At 42.8% G+C, this 23,565-nt stretch overlaps 1 protein-coding gene across 1 annotated transcript in view; it reads left to right on the plus strand.

Moving 5' to 3' along the window:
• Nucleotides 1–4,471: 4,471 nt before the first annotated feature.
• The window catches only part of ralbp1 (ralA binding protein 1), a 38,879-nt gene continuing 19,785 nt past the window's right edge, over nt 4,472–23,565 (plus strand). The window contains exons 1-4 of the mRNA XM_080194658.1: nt 4,472–4,578; nt 14,311–14,598; nt 16,113–16,574; nt 19,681–20,030. Of these exons, the coding sequence (XP_080050784.1) occupies nt 14,355–14,598; nt 16,113–16,574; nt 19,681–20,030 (1,056 nt within the window). The 5' untranslated portion in view covers nt 4,472–4,578; nt 14,311–14,354. The remainder of the gene's footprint in view (nt 4,579–14,310; nt 14,599–16,112; nt 16,575–19,680; nt 20,031–23,565) is intronic.

Consider the following 23,565-nt stretch of genomic DNA (forward strand, 5'->3'; position numbering starts at 1 on the left):
AGCCTCTTCGTCAGGTGAATGGAGAGTTCTGGCCTCAGACAGAGCATATAAAGCACAGACAGTTTAGAGATTACTGATTAAAATGCGAATCCTTACACCTAACCTGCTGTTCAAGACCTGAAGTGGCTGACAATGTGAGTGGTAGGAGCACTGATCACAGTTTAAAGAGATGTGTATTGTCTCCAGACAGTACAGTAAGTGAGGTTTTGCAAACCCAGGCAAGTCACGGGGGTTACAGATAGTGCGACATGAACCCAAGATCCCTGTTGAGACCGTCCTCATGTGTGCGGAACTTGGCTATCAGTCTCTGCTCAGCGACTCTGCGCTGTCGTGTGTTGTGAAGGCCGCCTTTGACTGTACTGTCTGGAGACAATACACATCTCTTTAAACTGTGATCAGTGCTCCTACCACTCACATTGTCAGCCACTTCAGGTCTTGAACAGCAGGTTAGGTGTAAGGATTCGCATTTTAATCAGTAATCTCTAAACTGTCTGTGCTTTATATGCTCTGTCTGAGGCCAGAACTCTCCATTCACCTGACGAAGAGGCTGTCCCCTTGAAAGCTTGTGAGAATATTATCAAATAGATAGGTTGGACTAAAACCTGGTGTTGTCAGACTTTTTACTGTGTTTACGCCAGTCCAACGCCGGCATACCCACATCAGAGCTTCTGCTTTGTACAGCTCTGCTGCTCACTAGGTCAATTTGCTGAGACTTGGTAATGTCCCAGAAAACAATTACATTTATTGTGCATTTAAGAATAAGAACGTAAGAACTTCAAGCAGGAGTAGGCCATCTAGCCCCTCAAGCCTGCTCTGCCAATCAATAAGATTATGCCTGATCTCTTTGTGAACTCAGCTCCACTTACCCACCCGCTCACCATAACCCTTAATTCTATTACTGTTCAAAAATCAATCTTTGCCTTTAAAATATTCAACGATGTAGTCTCAACTGCTTCACTGGGCAGGGAATTCCACAGATTCACAATTCTTTGGGTGAAGAAGTTCCTCCTCAACTCAGTCCTAAATCTGCTCCCTCTTATTTTGAGGCTATGCCCCCTCGTTCTGGTTTCACCTGCATGAAAAAATCTATCTCATCATTCTCTTCATCACCTCCTCCTCCTTCTAAATTTCAGTGAGTACAGCCCCAGTCTACTCAGTCTCTCTTCATAAGCCAACCCTCTCAACTCCGGAATCAACCTAGCAAATCTCTTCTGCACCCCCTCCAGAACCTGTATATCCTTTCTCAAGTAAGGAGACCAAAACTGTGCACAGTACTCCAGGTATGGCCTCACCAATACCTTACACATCTCCCTGTTTTTAAACTCCATCCCTCTAGCAATGAAGAACAAAATTCTATTTGCCTTCTTAATTACCTGCTAAACCTGCTAACCAACTTTTTGTGATTCCTAAATGAGGATACCCAGGTCCCTCTGCACAGCAGTGTGCTGCAATTTTTTACTATTTAAATAACAGTCCATTTTGCTGTCATTCCTACTAAAATGGACAATCTCACATTTACCAACATTATACTCCATCTGCCATGTATAATAAATAATACATGTAAAGTGCTCTCAATGGATTACTACATTTCCCCACCTTTTAGCTGGTTATTCTGAGGAAGATCCTAAGATTGGATCCCATGCCTTTATTGAAGTATTTAATTCAAACTGGGATAGTTATAAATCAGCTACAATTAATCGAAGTGCCTCTAGAAGATAGTGAAGGGAAATTAGTGAATGGTCATTAGGAAAATGTTGGAATCCGTTACTAAGGAAGTCTTGGACATTTAGAAAATTATATACAATCAAGCAGGGCTAATACTGTTTTATAACTGGGAAGTTATGTTTGGCAGGAGCGTAGTGGTATTGTCACTGGACCAGTAATCCACAGACCCAGGATAATGCTGTGGGGACCCAGGTCCGAATCCCATCATGGCAAATGGTAAGTTTTGCATTCAATGAAAATCTGGAATTTGAACTCTAAGGATGACCATGAAACCATTGTTTGTAAAAGCCCATCTAGTTCACGAATCTCCCTTTTAGGGAAGGTAAATCGGCCGTCCTTACACGATCTGGCTGACATGTGATTCCAGATGTACAGTAATGTGGTTGACCTTTAAATACCCTTTGAAAACACCTAACATGTTCAAGGGCAATTAGGGATGGGCAACAAATGCTGGCCCAGCTAACAAAGTCTGCATCCAATGAGTAAAATAATAGTTCCTTGCGAATACAATAAATGGGATGGATAAAGGGAAACTATTAGATGTTGAGTATTTGGAATGCCTTCCAAAAAGCATTATTATTAACTGGTTAAGCTCCTGTATAAAAGGTACAAAATAATAGCTCATGGATAGAGGATGTTCTAAATAACAAAACAGAATAAATGGGCCATTTTTGGTTTGGTAACTGTAACTACCGGTATGCCACAGGGATGAGTGCCTGAATTAGTTCTAATCTATATTAGTGAGTTTTTAAAGCCAACTTTGCTGATGGTACAAAGATAGGTGCAAAAGCAAGTTGTGAGTACACAAAGAGGCTGCACTCAAAAGGGATACAGATAGGGCAAAAAAAAAAGCAGATGGAGTATAGTGGAGACAATGTGAGGATATTCACTTCAGTATGAAGAACAGAACGGCAAAATTAAGTTTTTTTTAAATGTGTCACAAGAAGGCTTACATTAACACTGCAATGAAGTTACAGTGAAAATCCCCTAGTTGCCACACTCCAGAACCTGTTCGAGTACATTGAAGAAAAATTTAACATGGCCAATGCACCCAACCAGCATGTCTTCCGGACTGTGGGAGGAAACCGGAGCACCTGGAGGAAATCCATGCACATATGGGGAGAATGTGCAGACTCTGTACAGACAATGACCCAAGCCGGGAATCAGATCCAGATCCTTAGTGCTGTTAGGCAACAGTGCTAACCACTGGAGGGAGTACAGAGAAGGTTCACCAAGTTGATACTGGAGATGAGGGGGTTAGCTTATGAGGAGAGATTGAGTAGATTGGGCCTATACTCATTGGAGTTTGGAAGGCTGAGGGGAAATCTTATAGAGACATATAAGATAATGAAGGGGCTAGACAGGGTAGAGGCAGAGAGATTATTTCCACTTAGAAAGGAAATGAGAACTAGGGGACACAGCCTCAAAATAAGGGGGAGTCAATTTAGAACAGAGTTGAGGAGGAACTTCTTTTCTCAGAGGGTAGTGAATCTTTGGAATTCTCTGCCCATTGAAGCAGTGGAGGCTACCTCAATAAATATGTTTAAGTCACAGGTAGATCGATTTCTGATCAATAAGGGAATTAAGGGTTATGGGGAGCAGGCGGGTAAGTGGAACTGAACCACTATCAGATCAGCCATGATCTTATTGAATGGCCGGGCAGGCTCGGGGGGCTAGATGGCCTGCTCCTGCTCCTATTTCTTATATTCTGTGCCACCTACACATCTTGGGACAGTAAGGAGTGATTTAGCATGGCTAATCCACCTAACCCGCACATCTTTAGAGTGAGAGAGGAAACCAGAACACCTGGAGGAAACCTACACAGACATGGGGAGAAATTACAGTATTCCACACACACTGTGTCAACTAAACTGCCCTCATCTACATATAGATATAATAGATTAATAAGAAAGAGATTAAAAGCAAAACACTGCGGATACTGGAATCTGAAGCAAAAACAGAAAATGCTGGAAAATTTCAGCAGGTCTAACAGCATCTTGGAGAGAGAATAGAGCCAATGTTTCATGTCTGGATGACCCTTTGTCCAGACTGAAAACGTTGGTCTATTCTCTCTCCACAGATGTTCTCATAGAATCATACGGTGCAGAACAGGCCCTTCACTGGGTCTACACCAACATGCAAGAAACTCCCAAACTTCCACCTAATCCCATCTACCAGCATTTGGCCCATAGCCTTGAATGTTTTGATATGCCAAGTGCTTATGTCTCTTCGTGAGTGACTGACCTTTCAACTAACGGGAACAACGGTTCCCTACTTACCTTGTCTATGTCCCTCATAACCTTGTCCACCTCAATCAGCTCACCCCTCAATCTTCACTGCTCCAACGAAAACAACCCAAGTCTATTCAAAAACAGAAAATGCTGGGGCAGCATCTGTGGAGAGAGAATGGAGCTAATGTTTTGAGTCTGGATGACCTGCTGAGATTTCCCAGCATTTTCTATTTCCAGCATTCACAGTATTTTGCTTTAATCCAAGCCTATACAATCTCTCTTCATAACTGTAATGTTCCATTCCAGGCAGCATTCTGGTAAGTTTCTCCAGCATTTTCTGTTTTTATTTCAGATTCCATCATTCACAGTATTTTGCCTTGATGTTAATACAGTGCCCCTGACCCCTTGCTGCTGAGTGTATCCATCTGCTCTGGAGGGCAGGCTTCTGTCACGTGACGGGGCAGGCTGCGCGCATGTGCACCGGCTCCCGGACCCCCCCGCGCCTGCGCACTGGCTCCCTGCCCCTCCCCCAGCAGCTGCAGGGCCGCGGGCGGCGGCGGCGGCTCGATGTGAGGGACAGAGCGGCGCCCCGACTGTCAGAGCCGGCCCGCTCTTACACCAGGTAAAAGGCGGGGGAGAGGACAGGCTTCGTTACTGTGGCTGCTTTTTAACATAAAAACAATCACGGAAAGGCCGGAGCGGTGCTGAGCGGAGCCGGGGTTTCCAAGGCCCCAGTCACATCCCCGGCTTTCAGTGGGAGGGAAAGGCCGGGCCCTCGGAGCTGGGAGCGGGAGCAGGGCCTGACCGCGCCCGCCCCCACCGGAGCACCGGTGTCGTTACTTTTGATTCCTCCCCTCGCCCTCTTTCCCAGCACCCGCCCCCTACATTATCCCCACAATCCCCTCCACGGATTATCTTCTCTCTCTCTCTCTCCCTCCCTTGGCTCACCCTCTTCCTTCCCCCCCGCCCCCACAGCTCATCCCTTCATCCCCCTCCCCCCATGGCTCCCCCTCCCCCCATGGCTCCTCCTCCACAGCTCACTCCTCCCCACCATGGCCCCTCCCCTCTCCCCCCCCCCCCATAGCTCACCCCCCCCCCCCACGGCTCACCCCCTCCCCCACAGGTCTTTCCCCTCCTTCCTCTCCCCCGCCACAAACAGTTCACCTCCCCTCCTCTGGCCCCTCAGCTCACCCCCCTCATGATTTTTGGCCTTTCTCTGGAGAGTGTTGGTATTTGAAAATGAGAAAGTCTTGCTTCCATCATGGCCAGATCCAATCTGGAATACTGTCATTTTGGACACAACAGTTTCTCAAAGGTATATTTGGGTGACACGGTGTCACAGTGATTACTACTGTTGCCTCACCACCTGAGACCCGGGTTCAATTCTGGCCTCGGGTCACTGTGTTTGTATGGGTTTCCATTGGGTGCTCCAGTTTCCTCCCACTGTCCAAAGATGTGCAGGTCAGGTTGATTGGCCATACTAAATTATCTCTTAGCATGTCAGTGGGATTAAGAGGTTAAATATATGATGTTACACTAGGGCCAATGGGCTGAATGTCCTCCTTCTGTACTGTAAGAATTTAATGAATTGCTTTACATCCATTCCAAAACGTAATATTTTGAGTCATGCTCAAAGATGCAGACAGATGACTGCTTTGTATATGATATTGTGTGGTATTCAGTAGGAAATGTCATTGTGGAATTTGCTGTGCCACAGCAGCTCACCTACTGTAAGCTGCCTCTTATACTTACTATCCTGATTTATATCTGATCATGATTAGATGGCTGAGTTACATTCTGCATCTTTACCTTTGCTCTTATTTCTTAACCATATGCTTCCCTGCAGTGACACTACCCAAAACCAAGTCAGTTTACTCATACATGATTAGATGGCTGAGTTACATTCTGCATCTTTACCTTTGCTCTTATTTCTTAACCATATGCTTCCCTGCAGTGACACTACCCAAAACCAAGTCAGTTTACTCATACACTGACCCCACTCTATCGATCCCTCCTCTGTCCCTGAATTGTCATTATTTACCTAATGTCCAGTATAAGATGAGCAGAAATTTTCCCCAATTAAATATTGGGAAAGCATGTTGTTTGGATCCTGCCAAAAATTTCACGCCCTTGCCACTGGCAGCGTCTCTCTCCCTGTTAACTGTGTGGATCTGAACCGCATTCTCTATACCAGATTTGACCCTGAAATCTGTGCTGTTGGATTTTCACCATGGCAACTTTGCCCATCTTCACACTGACCCAGCTCTGAAACTGTCATTCATGTTTTTTGTTACCTGGAGCCTGGAATTCACTCGCTAACAGCATTGTGAGTGTATCTATGCCACAGGGACTGCAGCAGTTCAAGAAAGCAGCTCACTGCCTTCTCAGGGCAATTAGGGATGGGCAGCAACTGCTGGCCTAGTTAGCAGTGCATTCATCTCTTAACTAATTTAAAAAAAAACACCTCCAGTACTACAATCATGGCTCCTGGCTGTGTTCCTCTTCGCTGGCCCCTGAGCATCCCTGATTCGGATTACTTCATTGACTGAGCCTAAGTTTTAAGTTCTATAACTCTCTTCTGAGCAGGCCAAATGCCCTGATATTGCATTGAATGATGTGTCATATTTTGTGACGTGGACTATTTGCTTTAATGGCTGTAAACGTGCTGGAATGTGAGACAGGGTGGCATTGGCAGCGTTGATGCCACAGGTTTTGCCTACGTTGATCATTACTGTTTATAATTGTCCTCATATATCCTTACGTTGTGGTCATTTGGGAAAGTAGGTAGGCTGTACTGCAAAATAGATGTGGGATTTATTTGGGAAATATTGAGTAGTACCTCCTTCCCAGATTTGGAAACCCATAATGCTTATTATGTCCAGACTTTGGGCTGTCTTTGGGTTGACTATATTGATGAATATTGTGGTATTGGTCAGATGAGTCTAGTGTTCTGTAACTTATTCAGTTACAGAGTAAAACTTAGTTCTCCCTTGAAGATGATAGAGGTTTATAAAACGTTGAGAGGAATAGATAGGGTGGATTCTCGGAGGCTATTTCCCAGGACTGAAATGGTCGCTACGAGAGGACACAGGTTGAGGTGCTGGGAAGCAAGTACAGAGGAGATGTTAGGGAAAAGTTTTTCAGTCAGAGGGTGGTGAGTGAATGGAATCGGCTGCCGTCGGTGGTGGTAGAGGCAAACTCACTGGGGTCTTTTAAAAGACTTCTGGATGAGTATATGGGATCTAATGGCAGTGGAAGTTACAGATAGTTCTATGGCTTGGTAGGTATAGATGTGATCGGCGCAACTTGTGGGCTGAAGGGCCGGTTTGTGCTGTTATGTTCTATGAATTGATTTGCAAGTCATATCAGAAAAGACTGAGTAGAAAAAACTCTTCCTTATATATTTAAAGAAGTTCTTGCTGTCCGTTTTAATATGTAATTGCTAGCTTGCCCTCATGGTTTATCTTCTCCCTTTTTTTGTTGGTCATCTTCTGTTGGTTTTTAAAACTTTCCCAATCCTCTGCTTTACCACTGCTCTTTGCCACTATTGTTTGTTTGTTTTCTTTTGTTAACTGGTTGATTTATCCCCTTTTCTAGAATTCTTCCTCACTGGGATATATTTGTTGTGAGTCATGAACTGTATCCATAAATGTCAACGATCTATTCTGCTCAACTCATTTCCCAGTCCACTCCTGCCAGCTTGGCCCCCATTCCTTTTATAATTGCCCTTATTTAAGTGTAGCACTGTTGTTTCTGACCCAAGTTTCTCACTGAAATGTTATGGTCACTGTTTCCTTGGGGATCTTTTACACTCCGTGTTTATTCAACCTGCCTCATTATACTTGACCAGATCAAAAATAGCTTGACACATGGTTGCATCCACAACATATTGTTCTAGGAAACTGTCCTGAAGAAAGAGTATCAGTTATTCCTTGTGGCTAGCTCTGCCAATTTGATTTGCTAAACCTAAATGAAGATTAAAGTCGTCCATGATTGAAGAACTACCTTTGTTAGATGCCCTCATTATCTTCTGATTTATTCTCCAACTTACTGTATAGCTAATGGTAGGAGGCCTATAGACTACTCCCACCAGTGTCGTCTTCCCCTTGTTATTTCATAGAATCCCAACAGTGCAGAAGGAGGCCATTCGGCCTATCGAGTTTTTAAGTTCATTTTTTGCGAGACTCTTCTGTCCTTGATACAAAGACAAACACCAACTGTTGTCAGAATCAAAGTTCTTTATATGTCCTACATATGTAGGCTGGCTAGCCTTTACTACTTAACCTCCACGCAGTGCAGGAGCTCGGTTAGTAAAAAGCACACAAAGCAACAAGTCTGACTCCTTTTCTACAGCTTACAATCCCATCAGGTAGATGTGATTTCAAACAAGACTTAAACACACATCATCTGATTCAATCAAAAATGTCTAGACTTAAGCACACCACGCGATTCAATCAAAAATGAGTAGTTACAGGAATTGCTGCGTAAGAAAGAACATCCTATTAAAATACTCATTTACTACTTACAACTCCTCAGCCATGAGAACATAAGCATAATGTCTTTAGGATACGCCATTTGTTGGGGCAAAAGAGAACATTATCACGTACTCAACTAGACTCGTACCTCAGCCAGGCTCAGCAAGCTGGAGCCTGTGATTAACCTGTTTTGTCAGTTTGCTCCATGAGCTGTTTCTCTGCTGTTCTTCACCTTGCCCTCTGCGGTAGACATTAACTCTTTAATATTTCAGAGTCTGCACCGACAACAATATCACCCACACCCTATCCTCATAACACCATGTATTTACCCTGCAAGTCTCCTTGATAATATGGAACAATTTAGCGTGGACAATGAACCTAACCCGCACATCTTTGGTGTGTGGGAGGAAACCCATGCAGACACGGAGAAGGTGCTGACTCTGCACAGATAGTGACCTCCACCCAGATGGATTCTACATCTGATAAAGACCATTTCTTGCAGGGGGCATGGTGGCACTGTGATTGGCACTACTGCCTCACAGCACCAGGGACTCGGGTTTGATTCCAGCCTTGGGTGACTGTGATGAGTTTGCACATTCTTTGCATATGTGCTCTGGTTTCCTCCCATAGTCCAAAAATGTATTGATTAGGTGGATTAGCCATGGAAAATGTGCGGGGATATGGGGATAGGGCTGAGGGGAGGGTTTGGGTAGGATGCTGTTTGGGAGAGTCAGGTGCAGACTCGGTGGGCTGGATGGCTTTTTGCACTGTCGGGATTCTGCGGTTCTATCGTACATTCTTTATTTCATGCTCACAAAGCTACTCCACCACCCTTTCCTTCCTGCCTGACCTTACAAAAAGTCACATACCCCTGAATATTTGGTTCCCAATTTTGATCCCCTTGTGAACACATCTCTGTAATGGCTATAAAATCATATCTCTTAACATCAATCTATGCCACTAATTAATTTATTTTTGTCCTGAATTCTGTGTGCATTTAAGTAAAGATCCATTAATTTTGCCTTGTTACCTTTTACCCTATTTGCTGATTTTTTTTTGCGTGTGTTTGTCCACTCTGTCCTTTCCTGTCACACCCTGGGCATCATTATCTAAATAGCTGATTTATAATGCTGTCATATCCTTTTGCTTTCTAGGCCTTTTGACTAAGATCAAGTGTAGTATTAACATACTGTGCTTGGTTGAAGTCATTAGGTTACATTTTAGCTTCATTTGAAGCAATTTTTAAAAGCGGCGTCTCGGCCTTTTGGCTAAGATGCAAATAAGATCAAGCCTTGGAGGAGGAGCTATGCCTACTCCAATCAGCTTGGATCATGTAGATCAAGCCCAAGACAGGAGGTGAGAGCCCTGTCTTGTCAGCTTGGATTGGGAATGTCTCAACTTGTTGAGACTCTGAATTGGACTTGATTTGATTGAATTGGAATAAAAAACAAAAAAAAGCCTACATGTCCTGTAACTAGAACCCCCCCCCCATTTAGTTTAAAGTCCTCTCTACCTCCCTGTTGTGGTTTGTGAGAATACTGGTCCCAGCAGAGTACAGATGCAGGCTGTCTCAACAGTACAGCCCCCATTTTCCCCGTACTGATGTCAGTGCCTTATGAACAGGAATACACTTTTCCCACATCAGTCTTTGAATCATGTATTCGTTTCTATAATTTTATGCTGCCTATGTCAATTTCCATATGGCTCCAGAGATAACACTTGGAGATTCTGTTGTTTCATTTAGTGCCAAGCTTCTCAAACTCTCTTGGTAGAACCTTCTGTTCTACCTATGCTATTGTCTCCAGCCTGGGGCAGATGTCCTGAACCCTGGCATCGGCCAGGCAACACAGCCATCTGGTCTCTTGTTCCTTGGTTCAGGGAACAGTGCCAATCAACCTTCACTATATTGTCCCCTACTGTCACTACCTTTGTATGTTCCCCCTGCTTGAATGGCTTCCTGTACTTCAATGCTATGGCCAGTCATCCACCCTGCAACCCCCACTCTCATCCAAATAAGCTAAAAGAACATCAAACCTGTTGGACAGTTGTAGAGGCTGGCACTCCTGCATTGCAGCCCTTTGGGTCCCCTTACCTGCCTCAGCTGCAGTCACACCCCCCTGTCCCTGATCGCTTTCCAAACTGGAAGGTTCTATCTTAATGTGTGTGACCGCCTCCTGAAACAAAGCACCCAGGCAACTCTCTCCCTCCCTGATGTGTCTGAGTCTTCGATTCAGCCTCCAGCTCAATGACTCTCGGCTGAAGTTCCTCAATATCCGTTCTGAAATTTTCAGTTGACCAAACCACGACAGTTTTTTGAGGGAGTGAGTTGCAGCTTTTCACTATCTTTTGTGAAGAGAAACTTCCTGACATCCGTGAATAGCTTAGCTCTATTTTTGTGGTTGTGGCCTCTTATTCTGTACTTGTATACCAAGGGAAATATTTCTCTGTCCCATCCTATTGAAAACCTTTAGTCATCTTTAAAGGCCTCGATCATATCCCTGAATCCTTGTTGCTTGAGGGAATGAGAGTTAAATTTATGAGTTTTCTTCCATAATTGTAATGCTTTTATCCATGGTAATCTGTCCTTTAGCCTCCTCCTGCATCTATTTGCTGCTGCTCAGTGATATAATCCAAAATTGCCTTCAGTTTCCATACTTCTGCCGATGATGCCACCTCTACCTCATTTCCACTGACTCAATTATTTAACTGCTTGTCCCACGTCCAATAGTAGATGAACAGAAACGTATTAGGCAGACTGAAGGCATTGTCTTTGGTCCGTAGCATGAACTTTGCTCTCTATCCATGACCTCAGTCCCTCTTCTTGGGCAGTTGCTTGCCACCTTGGTGTCACATTTAACCCTGAGATGATCTTTCAACCTAACATCTGTGCCATCTCTGCCCCATCTCAGATTACCTGCTGCTGAAACCATTCTGCTTCTAGAGGTGACTATTCTAGCGCATTCATCACTCATGACTTTTTTCCTTGATCTACCCCCCCATAAACATAAAGCCACACAAAGCTCTGCTGCCCTTGTTCTAACTTACATGCATCAACCCTTTGTTTGCTAGCCTGCAACAGCTTCCAGTTATGTCCAGCTTATTAAAAAAATCCTTGTGTATTTTTTACCATTCCTGGCCTTGCTCCTCTTCATTTCCTCGCCCTACAACCTTCTGAGATATCTGTACTCCTGTTTTGGGCTCTTAAGCATTTTAATCACTTCGTCATTTGCAGCTGTGCCTTCACCTGCCTGGGCCCTGAAATTCCTCTCCTACAATTCTCTGCTTCCTGACCTCATTTCCTCCTTTCAGACATTCCTTAAAACATACCTCTGACCCTTTTAGTCATCTAACCTGATATCTCATGATGTGACTCGGTCCTAATTTTGCTTGATAATGCATTTGTAAAGTACCTTGAAATATGAGTTGTTGGTGAATGCATGCTGCACTCCTCCCCCAAGGTCACTTTACCTTAATGAGATGTGGTGCCCAGAATGGATTGTACTGTAGCAACAGTCTAACCAGAAAAGGTCTGTGCAACTATAACATAAATTCCACCATTAATATTCTAGCCTCCTTGAGCCAAAGGCCAACATTCCATTAGCTGTGAACTTGGCTCTATTTTTCCAGGCGATGGAGTAATTTTACAAAATGCTGCAGTGAAACAATATGCTTTGTTCATCAACTATGATCATGGGCGGCACAGTGGTTAGCGCTGCTGCTTCAGAGCGCCAGGGACCCGGGCTTGATTCCTGGCTTGGGTCACTGTGTGGAGTTTGCACGTTCTCCCTGCGTTTGCGTGGGTTTCCTCTGCATGCTCTGGTTTCTCCCACATTCTGAAAGACGTGCTGGTTAGGTGCGTTGACCGGAACAGGCGTCAGACTGGCGATTTGGGAAATTTGAGTGACTTCATTATGGTGTTAATGAGAGCCTTGTGACTAATAAATTAACTTTATTGACACATATGTGCTGTTTGGGCATGAATGCCGTTGATTCTTAACTGCCCCCTGAATAAGGGCAACTAGGGATGGGGCAATAAATGCTGGCCAGCCAATGATATCCATGTCCCACAAATGAATTAAAAAAGGAAGCAAATTGCATTCCTCACTGGCAGACCACCATTGGCAAACTGCCCAGAAAAATAGCTCCAAACGAAGCATCAGCAAACAATGTCCCTTTGGGTAGAGCATTCATGACATGACACACAACAATAATTAACCTATGGCTAGGAAAGAATCTCATGTGGAGTGAGTTCTGGGATTTTCAGCAAAGCTGAAGCTAAATTCGATGATCATGTTATCACTTTTAGAGCGCTGCTCCTTCATCAGGATTAAAGTTGTTCCAGCAATAAACCTGTTGGACTTTAACTTGGTGTTGTGAGACTACTTACTGTGCTTACGCCAGTCCAATGCTGGCATCTCCACATCATGTCACTTGTAAGTACACTGAATTAAATCATTCATAAAAACGTGGAGTCCCCTGATGGGACATAATATGTGTGATATAAGCCTGCAAGACTCTGGTTTGGCTTTTTATGTTGAGTCAGTAGAGCATCAATTTGGGTGCTAATGTTGGCCTTGATGCTACTTTTCTGGGGGCAGAGTAAATGGGCCAACGATCCCAGTCATTAGCAGTGACACCTGTTGAAAAATGGATGTCTTGTCCTTGGACAACAGGATTGTGCTAGGCTATGATGTTCTTCATGGTCTATTGACTTTCTTTCTAGAGCACAGACTCTTAAACTGAGAGGTGAAAAATGGTCACTTAAGCATATTGGAATGTTTTTTGGTTCTATATATTTTTTCTACTGTTACCTGCTCATTTATTGAGGATCTTAGTTTCAGGTGTAATGTATTGTGGAAATGCTTCTTAAAAATAAATCTTCTCTTTCCTATGTTATTGCTACTGCTATAAGGAGATCAGTTGTTATGGTATGTCATGTTCGTCTGTCTTGCTCCATCCTCATTCATCTACTGTCGCTCGACTCTGTGATGTCTGTCATCCAATTATGCCTACCCTTCAACTTCTCTTTGAGCTGCCACTCCACTTTGCCCTGTGATCTCTAGCTTTTCAGCTGTGATCAAATGTCTGAAGTAGTGGCATTTTCTTTTCTGGGTGTCACTCTGCTGTTGCAATCCCAAGCAGCTCTTCATTTGTTTTGTAGTCTGTGTGTGGAATTTTTAGCGCATGCTTTGGTGTTCATGTTTCAAAGGCCTGTATTTTCTTCCACAGATCTTGGCTTGTTGTTGAGGATTCAAAGACTTACAGCAGAGTGGATGGATAGAATGTAGCCTCGTATGAGTTTTTCCTCATTATAAGCTTGCATTTTCCTGTTAGCCTTATTTGCAGTATCGTAACATAGGCTGTGCGTGATGATGAGGATGTGCTTTTTTTTCTCTGTGTGCTTCTACTGTTAGCCCTCTAACTGGAGAGTGGGAGCAGAAGAATGACTAATTGAATATAATTTCCATCTCATTTCTGAGAAACCCAAGTGCTGAACCTTGGGAAGGATATAAAGCTTATCCTTTCATAAGTGGAAAACTGGATTCTCATGATATATTTGTCATTTTAAATAGAGCTTTCTCTCAGTGTTGAAGGACCTTGCTGACAGGAAATCTCTGAGAACAGGATCATCATTCTGTGCTTAATAATGACTCTTACTTGTAAAGATCAGGCAATTGTTGTGAATTCAGCTACAGACTGAAATTTTATTCCATTAGTACTTGCTGCCTGCAGGAGGAGGGGTGGCTGAAAGGTTTGATAATTGCTGTAGTGAGCATCTAGACCAAATGCAAAATTTCTTGTTCCAGTGCAGATGGTCACATTGTATGATATAGAAAGAGTTTTAAATTTTTTTAATAATTCTAACCTTTTAATGTTAGGTGTTATGGACAGGTAATGAAAGAGAACATCCCCAGGAGCAACAATGACTGAATGCTTCCTGCCACCAACGAGCAGTCCTAGTGAACACCGCAGGGCTGAACATGGCAGTGGCCTGGCTCGTACACCAAGCTCCGAGGAGATTAGTCCCACAAAATTCCCAGGACTATATCGTACTGGTGAACCCTCGCCCCCTCACGAAGGCCTGCACGAGTCTGTTGACATAGTATCTGATGACGAAAAAGAGCACGCGAAGAAAAAAGGGAAATTTAAAAAGAAAGAAAAAAGAAGTAAGTGATGGTTGCTGTTTCCTGAAGTTGTGACATGTTAACTGTACAATGCGGATGTGGCATCTCTGCATTAAACCACATGAGGATTGTCGCTATTGTTTTAAGAATGGTGGTGGGTTTTGGAGTGATGATGTAGATGGCACAGCAGCTTTAACCGCCCCTTGTAACTCTGGAATCTGGGTTCATATTCAGTTCTGACTGATGAGACCAACGTCACTGTTGCCTGTAGCGGGGGCTCTGTGTAAAATGCATTTCACTGGTCACAACCCAGTTCCCAGAGGGCATGGATGTACAATACAAAACTGTCCTAATTCAGTAAGAGTTGGAGGTCTCACTCAGAAGCTGGTCTCAGAAATGGAAATTCACTATAGGGAGTGCACGGTTGATTTTAAGAATTAGAATCAGGAGCAGACGACTCAGCCCCTCGAGCCTACTCCACTATTCAGTAAGATCCTTGCTGATCTCATCTCAGCTTCATCTCCACCTTCCTGACCGCTCATCAGAACCCATCATCCTACTCATTAAAAACCTGTTTAGTGTTCTGGCATCTACTGCACTTGAGGTAGAGAATTCACGACCCCACTGAGGGACCAAGATAAGGAGAAATTTCTTCAGCCAGAGGGTGGTGAATCTCATTGCTACAGAAGGCTGTGGAGGCCTATCATTTTTCCTCATTTCTGGTTTAAATCTGCCATCCCTTAGCCTAAAACTGTGGCTTCCCATTCTAGAATGCCCAACAAAGGAACATCTCTACATCTATCCTGTCTATCCCCTTAAGCATCTTATACACTTATATACTGAAGCATGATGGAGGGATCTTTATTTTGTATCTGGTTGTGTACCACCAGACCTGAATGTGCTTGATACTGGCATGGGTGCTTATTTCTCAGCGCTAATGTAATGTTGAACACAAGAAAATGTCGGGGAACCATCATCTGCATGTAAAATCCTTGTTTTATTCCCTGTTACTTTAGTCCTGCATTTATTCCTTGTATTTTGTTTTGGGGGTTGAGAAGACCATAAGATAGAGAAGCAGAATTAGACCACTTGGCCCATCAAGTCTGCTCCTCCATTCAATCATGGCTGATAAGTTTCTCAACCTCATTCTTCCCCTTTTTCCCCCTACTTTTTGATCCACTTACCAATCAAGAACCTGTCAGTCTTTGTCTTAAATATACTTAATGACTAGACCTCCACAGCCTTCTGTAGCAATGAGATTCACCACCCTCTGGCTGAAGAAATTTCTCCTCATCTTGGTCCCTCTGTTCAGAGGCTGTGAAGACCAACTTCCTATTGATGGAAGTAGCGTTTTCCTGCACAGTGCGGTGAGAGTGAAACTATCCTTTAACTTGTAGTGCAGTACAGATCCATGCTCACCTTGAGACTCTTGAGTAGGTAGTCTTGTGCAAGAGAACCCAAATATCTTGCCATGTCTTTTGGGGAGAGGCAGAATAAATTGGTTAGGCAGGTGTGGAGAGGAAACAACATCTGGCATATTGTTCTTTTTCTTGTAGCTGAGGGATATGCGGCCTTCCAAGAGGACAGCTCGGGTGATGAAGCAGAGAGCCCATCCAAGATGAAGAGGCCAAAGGGCATCCATGTCTTCAAGAAACCAAGTTTCTCCAAAAAGAAGGAAAAGGATTTCAAGGTCAAAGAGAAGCCAAAGGAAGAAAAGCACAAGGAGGAAAAACATAAAGAGGAAAAACACAAGGAGAAGAAGTCCAAAGATATAACGGCTGCAGATGTTGTGAAACAGTGGAAAGAAAAAAAGAAAAAGAAAAAACCTGCTCCTGACCAGGAAGCCGTTCCGGTCGATACTACTCCTTCCTTCAGGCCTGTCTTTGGCGTTCCTTTGGCTGAGGCTGCTGAGAGGACTATGCTGTATGATGGGATCCAACTCCCAGCAGTTTTCCGAGAATGCGTTGACTACATTGAAAGTTATGGGATGAAGAGTGAAGGCATTTATCGGGTATCAGGTACAGTTTCAACTTGTTTTTGGATTAAGTATTTTCTTTGAAGCATTTTGATTTAGTTGTGAGAGAACTGAACCAGTGGCAATCTCCCAAAAATGTTGAGAAGAATTAGGAAGTGTTGACAGAAGAAAGGTTTCTGTTTGTTATGCAAGGTGCAAATTGACAGCCACATGCTGACAACATACTATGCCCTCAAATTAACACCTATGTTAAATCCATACTTAATTCAGCATCTGCAAAATAACTTTCAGATGCTAAATTATCTGCTCTATAATTGTAAAGTTCCTAGCCATTTATTCTGCTTCAGCTATGAGCCAGAACTGACATTCTTCTGACTGAAGTTATACTTGTAGTTTATTTTCTATTGACCTGAATAAAGAATGCTGTGATTTGTTCACCAAATTAATTAACTGAAGTGCTGACTATCAGATGTCCTAGACAAATTAATGGTGAACTTTGCTTCTATCTAATCTAGTATCTGTAAGATTGGTTTAACACAAGTAATTCATTACATTCTAATTGAGACTAGACTTAAGGAAATACAGGACTCCCTGTTGGCTTTTAAGTTTAGTTCACGTTATCTTAATTTGGAAAATGCCTGAATAACATCTTGGTTCCCTGCAGTGTAAAGGAAAAACAAAAGTTTTTGGAATTGTGGAAAGGTGGGCTTATGAGGAGAGAGAGCAATATCCAAAGTCAAAGTCGTCATCTTGAGTTAACACTGACAGATTTTTGGCAACCTATATCATAGTTTTGGGTATAAACCTAGATTTTAGTGTCTCTCTGTCTGCATCTAATATTGCTCGTCTTCAATCTAGCATTAGACTTTTTGTAGAACAGACAATTAATTAAGGAACACATTTGTCATTCTAGTAGATGAAAGCGCTATCGCATATAAAATTTGAAGATTTGTCTGATTCACATGCTTTGAGTTGCACTCTGCTGTGTTGTCATCTGACTTGCTGTTCTATTTTTAGCTAGCTTAATTAACTCTGTCAGCACGCCATCAGACCCTGGCACTGAATAAAGAGAATTCAGGCTGGGTTAGCATTGATCTAGGAGGCACCCTTTGTGTAAAGGTAACCAGAATGAATATGGATTCCACATCTATAGTAGACTTTATAACTGATTTTCCCATGAGTATGAGCCCTAGTTCTTTTGATTCTTTAAAAATAGTTGAAGTTTACATTTGATGAATCTATCATCTGTTAACTAGTCAGTTTACTCAGAAGGAGAGCATGTGCCTTTTAAATGATGCACAAAATGAGAAAAGGGAGATCTCCACAGATTGTGCACAGTTAGTTTTATTGTGAGCTTTCCTTAACTTATTTAACCACCTGGGGTAAAAGTCTCCACATCTCCCTTTCTTGCCATTTTTCCACCCAGAAGGTAGATGTACAAATTTTAGGTTACTTATATAACCGAGATTTAATTATTCATTGTTCTTTTGCAAGTTACTTTTTTCTCATTTCCCAATTGGATTTCTCTGGAGATGAACAATCTCCAGGAGTGAAAATAAGGCTAATGTATACAGCATGTGATTCTTCATGGAACCATTGCCTATGCTTCTATAACTGTTGTTTCTGCACTCTCCTCACATAGTCCACTAGCAATGCTCTGGAAGGAAAGCATTGCTAAAATTAAGACCACTTACAGGATAGTAAATTTGTGATGTATTTTTGATTTTATATAGGGATTGCTTTTTCTCTTTGTTTTTTTCCAGATTTTTGTAGGTATCTGAGATTGCTAATATTGAGAACTGTAAACCTTGGGGTGGCATGGTGGCACAGTGGTTAGCAGTGCTGCTTCACAGTGCCAGTGACCCAGGTTTGATTCTTGGCTTGGATCACTGTCTATGTGGAATCTGCACGTTCTCCCCGTGTCTGCGTGGGTTTCCTCTGCATGCTCATTTCCTCCCACAATCTGAAAGATGTGCTGGTCAGGTGCATTGGCCATGCTAAATTCTCCCTCTGTGTACCCAAACAGGTGCTGGAATGTAGTGGCTAGGGGATTTTCACAGTAACTTCATTATAGTGTCAATGTAAGCCTACTTGTGACTAATAAATTTTTTGGGGCAATTCAGCTCCCAGCTCAGATACACCATTTGTTCCCCAAAATTCCAAGTTATTTCACATTTTTCTATATGTTGTTATGTGCATCTTCTGTTGTTGTTTCACATTTTGTGCCCCAGCAATTTGTTTTGTTTCCCCACCTCTCTGGAAGAAGCACAAAGATTCTTACTATGTGTTTGGAGCTGTTTTCAGCTGTATTACTGCCTATTAAGAGCTGGGTCAATACTGCCCAAACTCTTATGTCCCTTGCAACCCGTAAACATGTTTTCGTTCCATCAGTCTGGCCAGGGTTTTAAGTTAAAGGCAAAATACTGCAGATGCTGGAATCTGAAACAAAAACAGAAAATGCTGGAAAATCTCAGCTGGTCTGAGAACATCTGTGGAAAGTCAAGTTCAGTTTATTTAGTGGTGTCACAAGTATGCTTACATTAATACTGTGATGAAGTTACTCAGAAAATCCCCTATTTGAAGTACTCCAGCGCCTGTTCAGGTACGCTGAGGGAGAATTTAGCACGGCCAATGCACCTAACCATGTCTTTTGGACTGTGGGAGGAAACCGGAGCACCTGGAGGAAACCCATGCAGACATGGGGAGAATGTGCAAACTCCACATAGACAGTGACCCAACCTGGGAATGGAACCTGGGTCCCTGGTGCTGTGAGGCAGCAGTGCTAACCATTGTGCCACTGTGTCATCCCTGAGAGAGAAATCGAGCTAATGGTTTGAGTCAGGTGACTTGTCAGAGCTCCGATGCAGGGTCATCCTGACACAACGTTGGCTGTATTCTCTCTCCACAGATGCTGTCAGACATGCTGAGATTTTCGGTGCCTGGGTTTTAATTTGCCTGAGGTGGAAGGCAATGTTCCCATCTATTATTCCATCGAACCCTTCCGAAGGATTTTAATTCTTGGCTACTTTAACAAAATTATGATATAGACAGTTTTTTGTTTAGTAAGGTACTAAATTTTTCCAGTACATGGAGTCAGTTTTGTTTACAATGTGTAAATAATTTGTTTTTATTTGCTATCCCTCATTTAGGTACCAAATCAAAAGTTGATGAATTGAAAGCTGTGTATGATCGTGAAGAGTCTCCGAATCTGGAGGATTATGATGCAAACACAGTGGCCAGTCTGTTGAAACAATACCTCCGTGAACTGCCTGAAAATGTTCTTACCAAGGAACTCATTATGCGATTTGAGGATGCGTGTGGAAAAGGCACAGACAGTGAAAAGGTCCAGGAGTGCCGGCGTCTACTACAGGAACTGCCTGTACCCAATTACCTCCTCTTTTCATGGCTTATTATCCATATGGACCATATCATTGAAAAAGAAAGTGAGACGAAGATGAATATCCAGAATATTTCTATTGTTCTTAGTCCTACTGTTCAGGTACTGAATGAAGCACCAATTATATTTCAGTCAGTTAAAATTGCTGCTGAACATGCTGTAAATTGAGAAACGTGTGGCTTCACTTATGTTGATGTTAAAAAGGGATGGCATAGTGGTTAGCACTGCTGCCTCAGGAACCTGGGTTCGATTCCCAGCTTGGGTCACTTTGTGGAGTTTTCACGTTTTCCCAGTGTCTGGGTGGGGTTTTCTCTGGTTTCCTCCCACATTCCAAAGACATGTGGATTAGGTGATTTGGCCATGCTAAACTACTCCTTAGGGTCAATGTATGGGATTATGGGGCGAGGACCTGGTTGGGATTGTTGTCGGTGCAGGCTTGATGGGCCAAATGGCTTCCTTCTGGACTGTGGGGATTCTATGATATTTGTCCTTTCATTTCCTCCAATTGCTTAAGTTTTGTGTTTTCTGCCTTTGATTTATTTGTACCCCAGGCAAGTAGATGGGTTAGTTACCTGCTCTTAGTCCAGTAGTAGCAAAATATGTGAGATGGGGTTTATCTATCGACTACTCAGCACTAGCTTTGTGGTATTTATAAGTTTTATACTTCCACCTTTAGTTCTTTCAATTCCTTGACTTTACTTTGTGCAAGTGAACGATAATGCATTTATACACTGGCCCTCTCGCCCTCTCTCTCTCTCTCTCTCTCTCTCTCTCTCTCCCCCCCCCCCCGGCCTGCGATTTTCAGTGCTGGTCAAATACAATATACTTCACCAATGAATCATGATTTTACTTTTAGTGGATGGTGATGTCAGAATTTCAATAGTGATTTGATTCCTTTGGAAAAGCCATAAAAGATAAAATTTATGTTATTCTGGTGGTATACAGATGTCCATGATCGAGAGGCTTTTAAACAACCAAAGTAATAATGTTGTCATTTTTGAATAAAAGATAATTATTTATCTGGCATCAGAATACCCAAATAGTCAATGAAGTACTTTTGAACTGTAGCCACTTCTGCAATTAGGAAATGTGACAAACAATTTGCACATAGCAAACTCTCTCAAACAGCAATGCCTAGTGATCTGCTGTTGGTGATTTTAATTGTGGGTGGCCAGGACACTGGAGATGTTGGAACTTATGGTGCATGTAATTACTTCAGTTACAGGTGGAATATCACCTCTGTTAAAGGTTAACACTGCTACCTCACACTGCCAGGGACCTGGCTTGGGTCACTGTCTGTGCAGAGTCTGAACGTTCTCCATGTGTCTGCATGGGTTTCCTCCCACAGTCCCGAAAGCTGGTTAGGTACATTGGCCTTGCTAAATTCTCCCTCAGTGCACCCGAAAAGCGCTGATATGTGGCGACTAGGGGATTTTCACAGTAACTTTATTGCAGTGTTAATGTAAGCCTACTTGTGACAATAAACAAAGGTATTTAAAATATGTTAGCCAATAGGTTTTGCTGTATATGGCACAACAGCTTACATTTGCATGGTGCCTTTCACAGAAATCATCCTAAGGAGCTTCACAATTGAAGAGTGCTGGACGATAAGGACTAGGAATAGATTGAGATGTGATTTTAAGAAGCCTATTTGCAAAAGTAAGATTTTAAAGGAAAAGCCAGCTGTGCTAAAATGATGATTAAGGAAGGAGTAGATTCAAGACTCTGTCACAGTGATTAGGAGAGAAAATACAAGTAATGTTAGAATTTGAGAACTGTAAAGAGTCAGAGGTGACATGAGACTGGAGGTGGTTGCAGAGCTTGGAGGGATCAGATTGTGGAGAAATTTGAAGACCAGATTAGATTTATTGTCCATGGGAATATAATGAATGTACATCAGTGGGATGGTAGCAGTGGAATACTGAACAAATAGGAGTTAGTATATGACAGATGCATCATCTGAATCAGTGTAGGAGCATCAGCCAGATAGAAGGGCATTGGAGTCATGAGCCTGGAGGTAATAAAGGGCTGAGGTGATATGGAAGGGGAGAGTAATGGCTTCCTGTGGAATTCCTGGCAGGACTGAAAATGGTAGCTGTGTTTCAGTTGGTGCAAGCTGTCATTTATCAAAGACTTGAAAGTAAATAGGCAAATAGCTGTGACATTGAGAAAGGTGATGAAAAAATAGATAGCAGGAGTTAATTACCAATGAAGAAGACTGGTATCTCTTAGCTGTGAACTAGATGTTTTCAGTGTAAGTATGAGAGCTGACCCAGTTCCTGTGGACAATATTGTTTAGGGGCAGCATGGTGATGAAGGGACCAAAGATCATTGAAGGACTCTAGGGATAACTAAAGTTAAAGTTTACGTATTAGTGTCACAAGTAGGCTTACATTCACACTGCAGTGAAGTTACTGTGAAAATCCCCTAGTTGTGCATGTCGGCACCTGTTTGGGAGAATTTAGCACAGCTGATGCTCCAAACCTGCACATCTTTGGACGCTATAGGAGGAAAGCAGGGCACCTGGAGGAAACCCACGCAGACAAAGCTCTCTTGAACTACTTTTTTCTGCCTTTACAGTGCTGAAATGGCAGGATCAGGATTTGTACTCCCTGTGGCTGACCATAGTGTTATTCCTTCTGTCTACAGGATACAACAGACAACGCTACCCTACTCCATGTAGAGTAAGGTCGAGCTCAGAGCTCAAATGGGTGGGGATGTGGGGAGGCCAGGAGTGACAGGAAGAAAGGATGGTAATAGAGGCAGCTTACTGATTGCCTCCATCTTAGAGTGAGAAGTCTGGAGATTTTAACACTTGGTGCATGATGAAGTGGGTAAGGCAAGTGGGTCTACAGTTATATGGAACGAAATATAGGTTATCTTTTGGCTAGAATAAGTGATGCAAAGTAACCCTGACACACAGGAGCATAATTCTACAGGTACTGGAAATAAATAAAGCTGGAAATGCCAGAAATACTTATGTCAGTCAGCATCTATGGAGAGAGAAACAGTGGAATGATGCAAGGCAAAGATGACTGGAAATAGGATAAGTGAAAACAAAAGATGGGTCGTGAGGAGGTGTAAATGACAGCAGCTGAACTGTAGCCAGCAATGCTGTCTGGGAAAATGGGAGCAGTGGTTTAACATGGTTGAAGAAAATCCTATTGGATTAAAGTGGTGGAGGTATAGCCACATGGGAGGTTTTGGTGGGAGAGAAGGAATGTCTACCTGTGGCGATGTTCATTTGCAGCACATTGCTTCCAAACTTGAATTAATAGTAGATTTTACAATGTGAAATCAGGCTCACTCTAAGCTTTGACATGGGTGTATGTGTTATGTCGCGATTGGGGGAGACTTTAACAATGCCTCTACAATCTTCTTTGTATCACCCCATTCTGGAGGCACTAATTCTTGGACAGAACAAATGCCATTCTTGAAAGTGTTATCTATAGGGTCCATATTAACTAACAAGACTACAGTCAGATTTTGCACCATATACTACATCAGAACTGCAGCAATTCAACAACATTGATCACCAATACCCTTCTTGAGGACAGTTAGGGATGGGCAACAAATGCAGGCATTGCCAGCAACATACGCATGTCATGAACAAACATATAAATAAAAATCATGATGC

This window comes from Carcharhinus amblyrhynchos, chromosome 8 (assembly GCF_965287045.1).
Source record: "Carcharhinus amblyrhynchos chromosome 8, sCarAmb.v2.hapA, whole genome shotgun sequence".
In the NCBI taxonomy this organism is placed as follows: domain Eukaryota; kingdom Metazoa; phylum Chordata; class Chondrichthyes; order Carcharhiniformes; family Carcharhinidae; genus Carcharhinus; species Carcharhinus amblyrhynchos.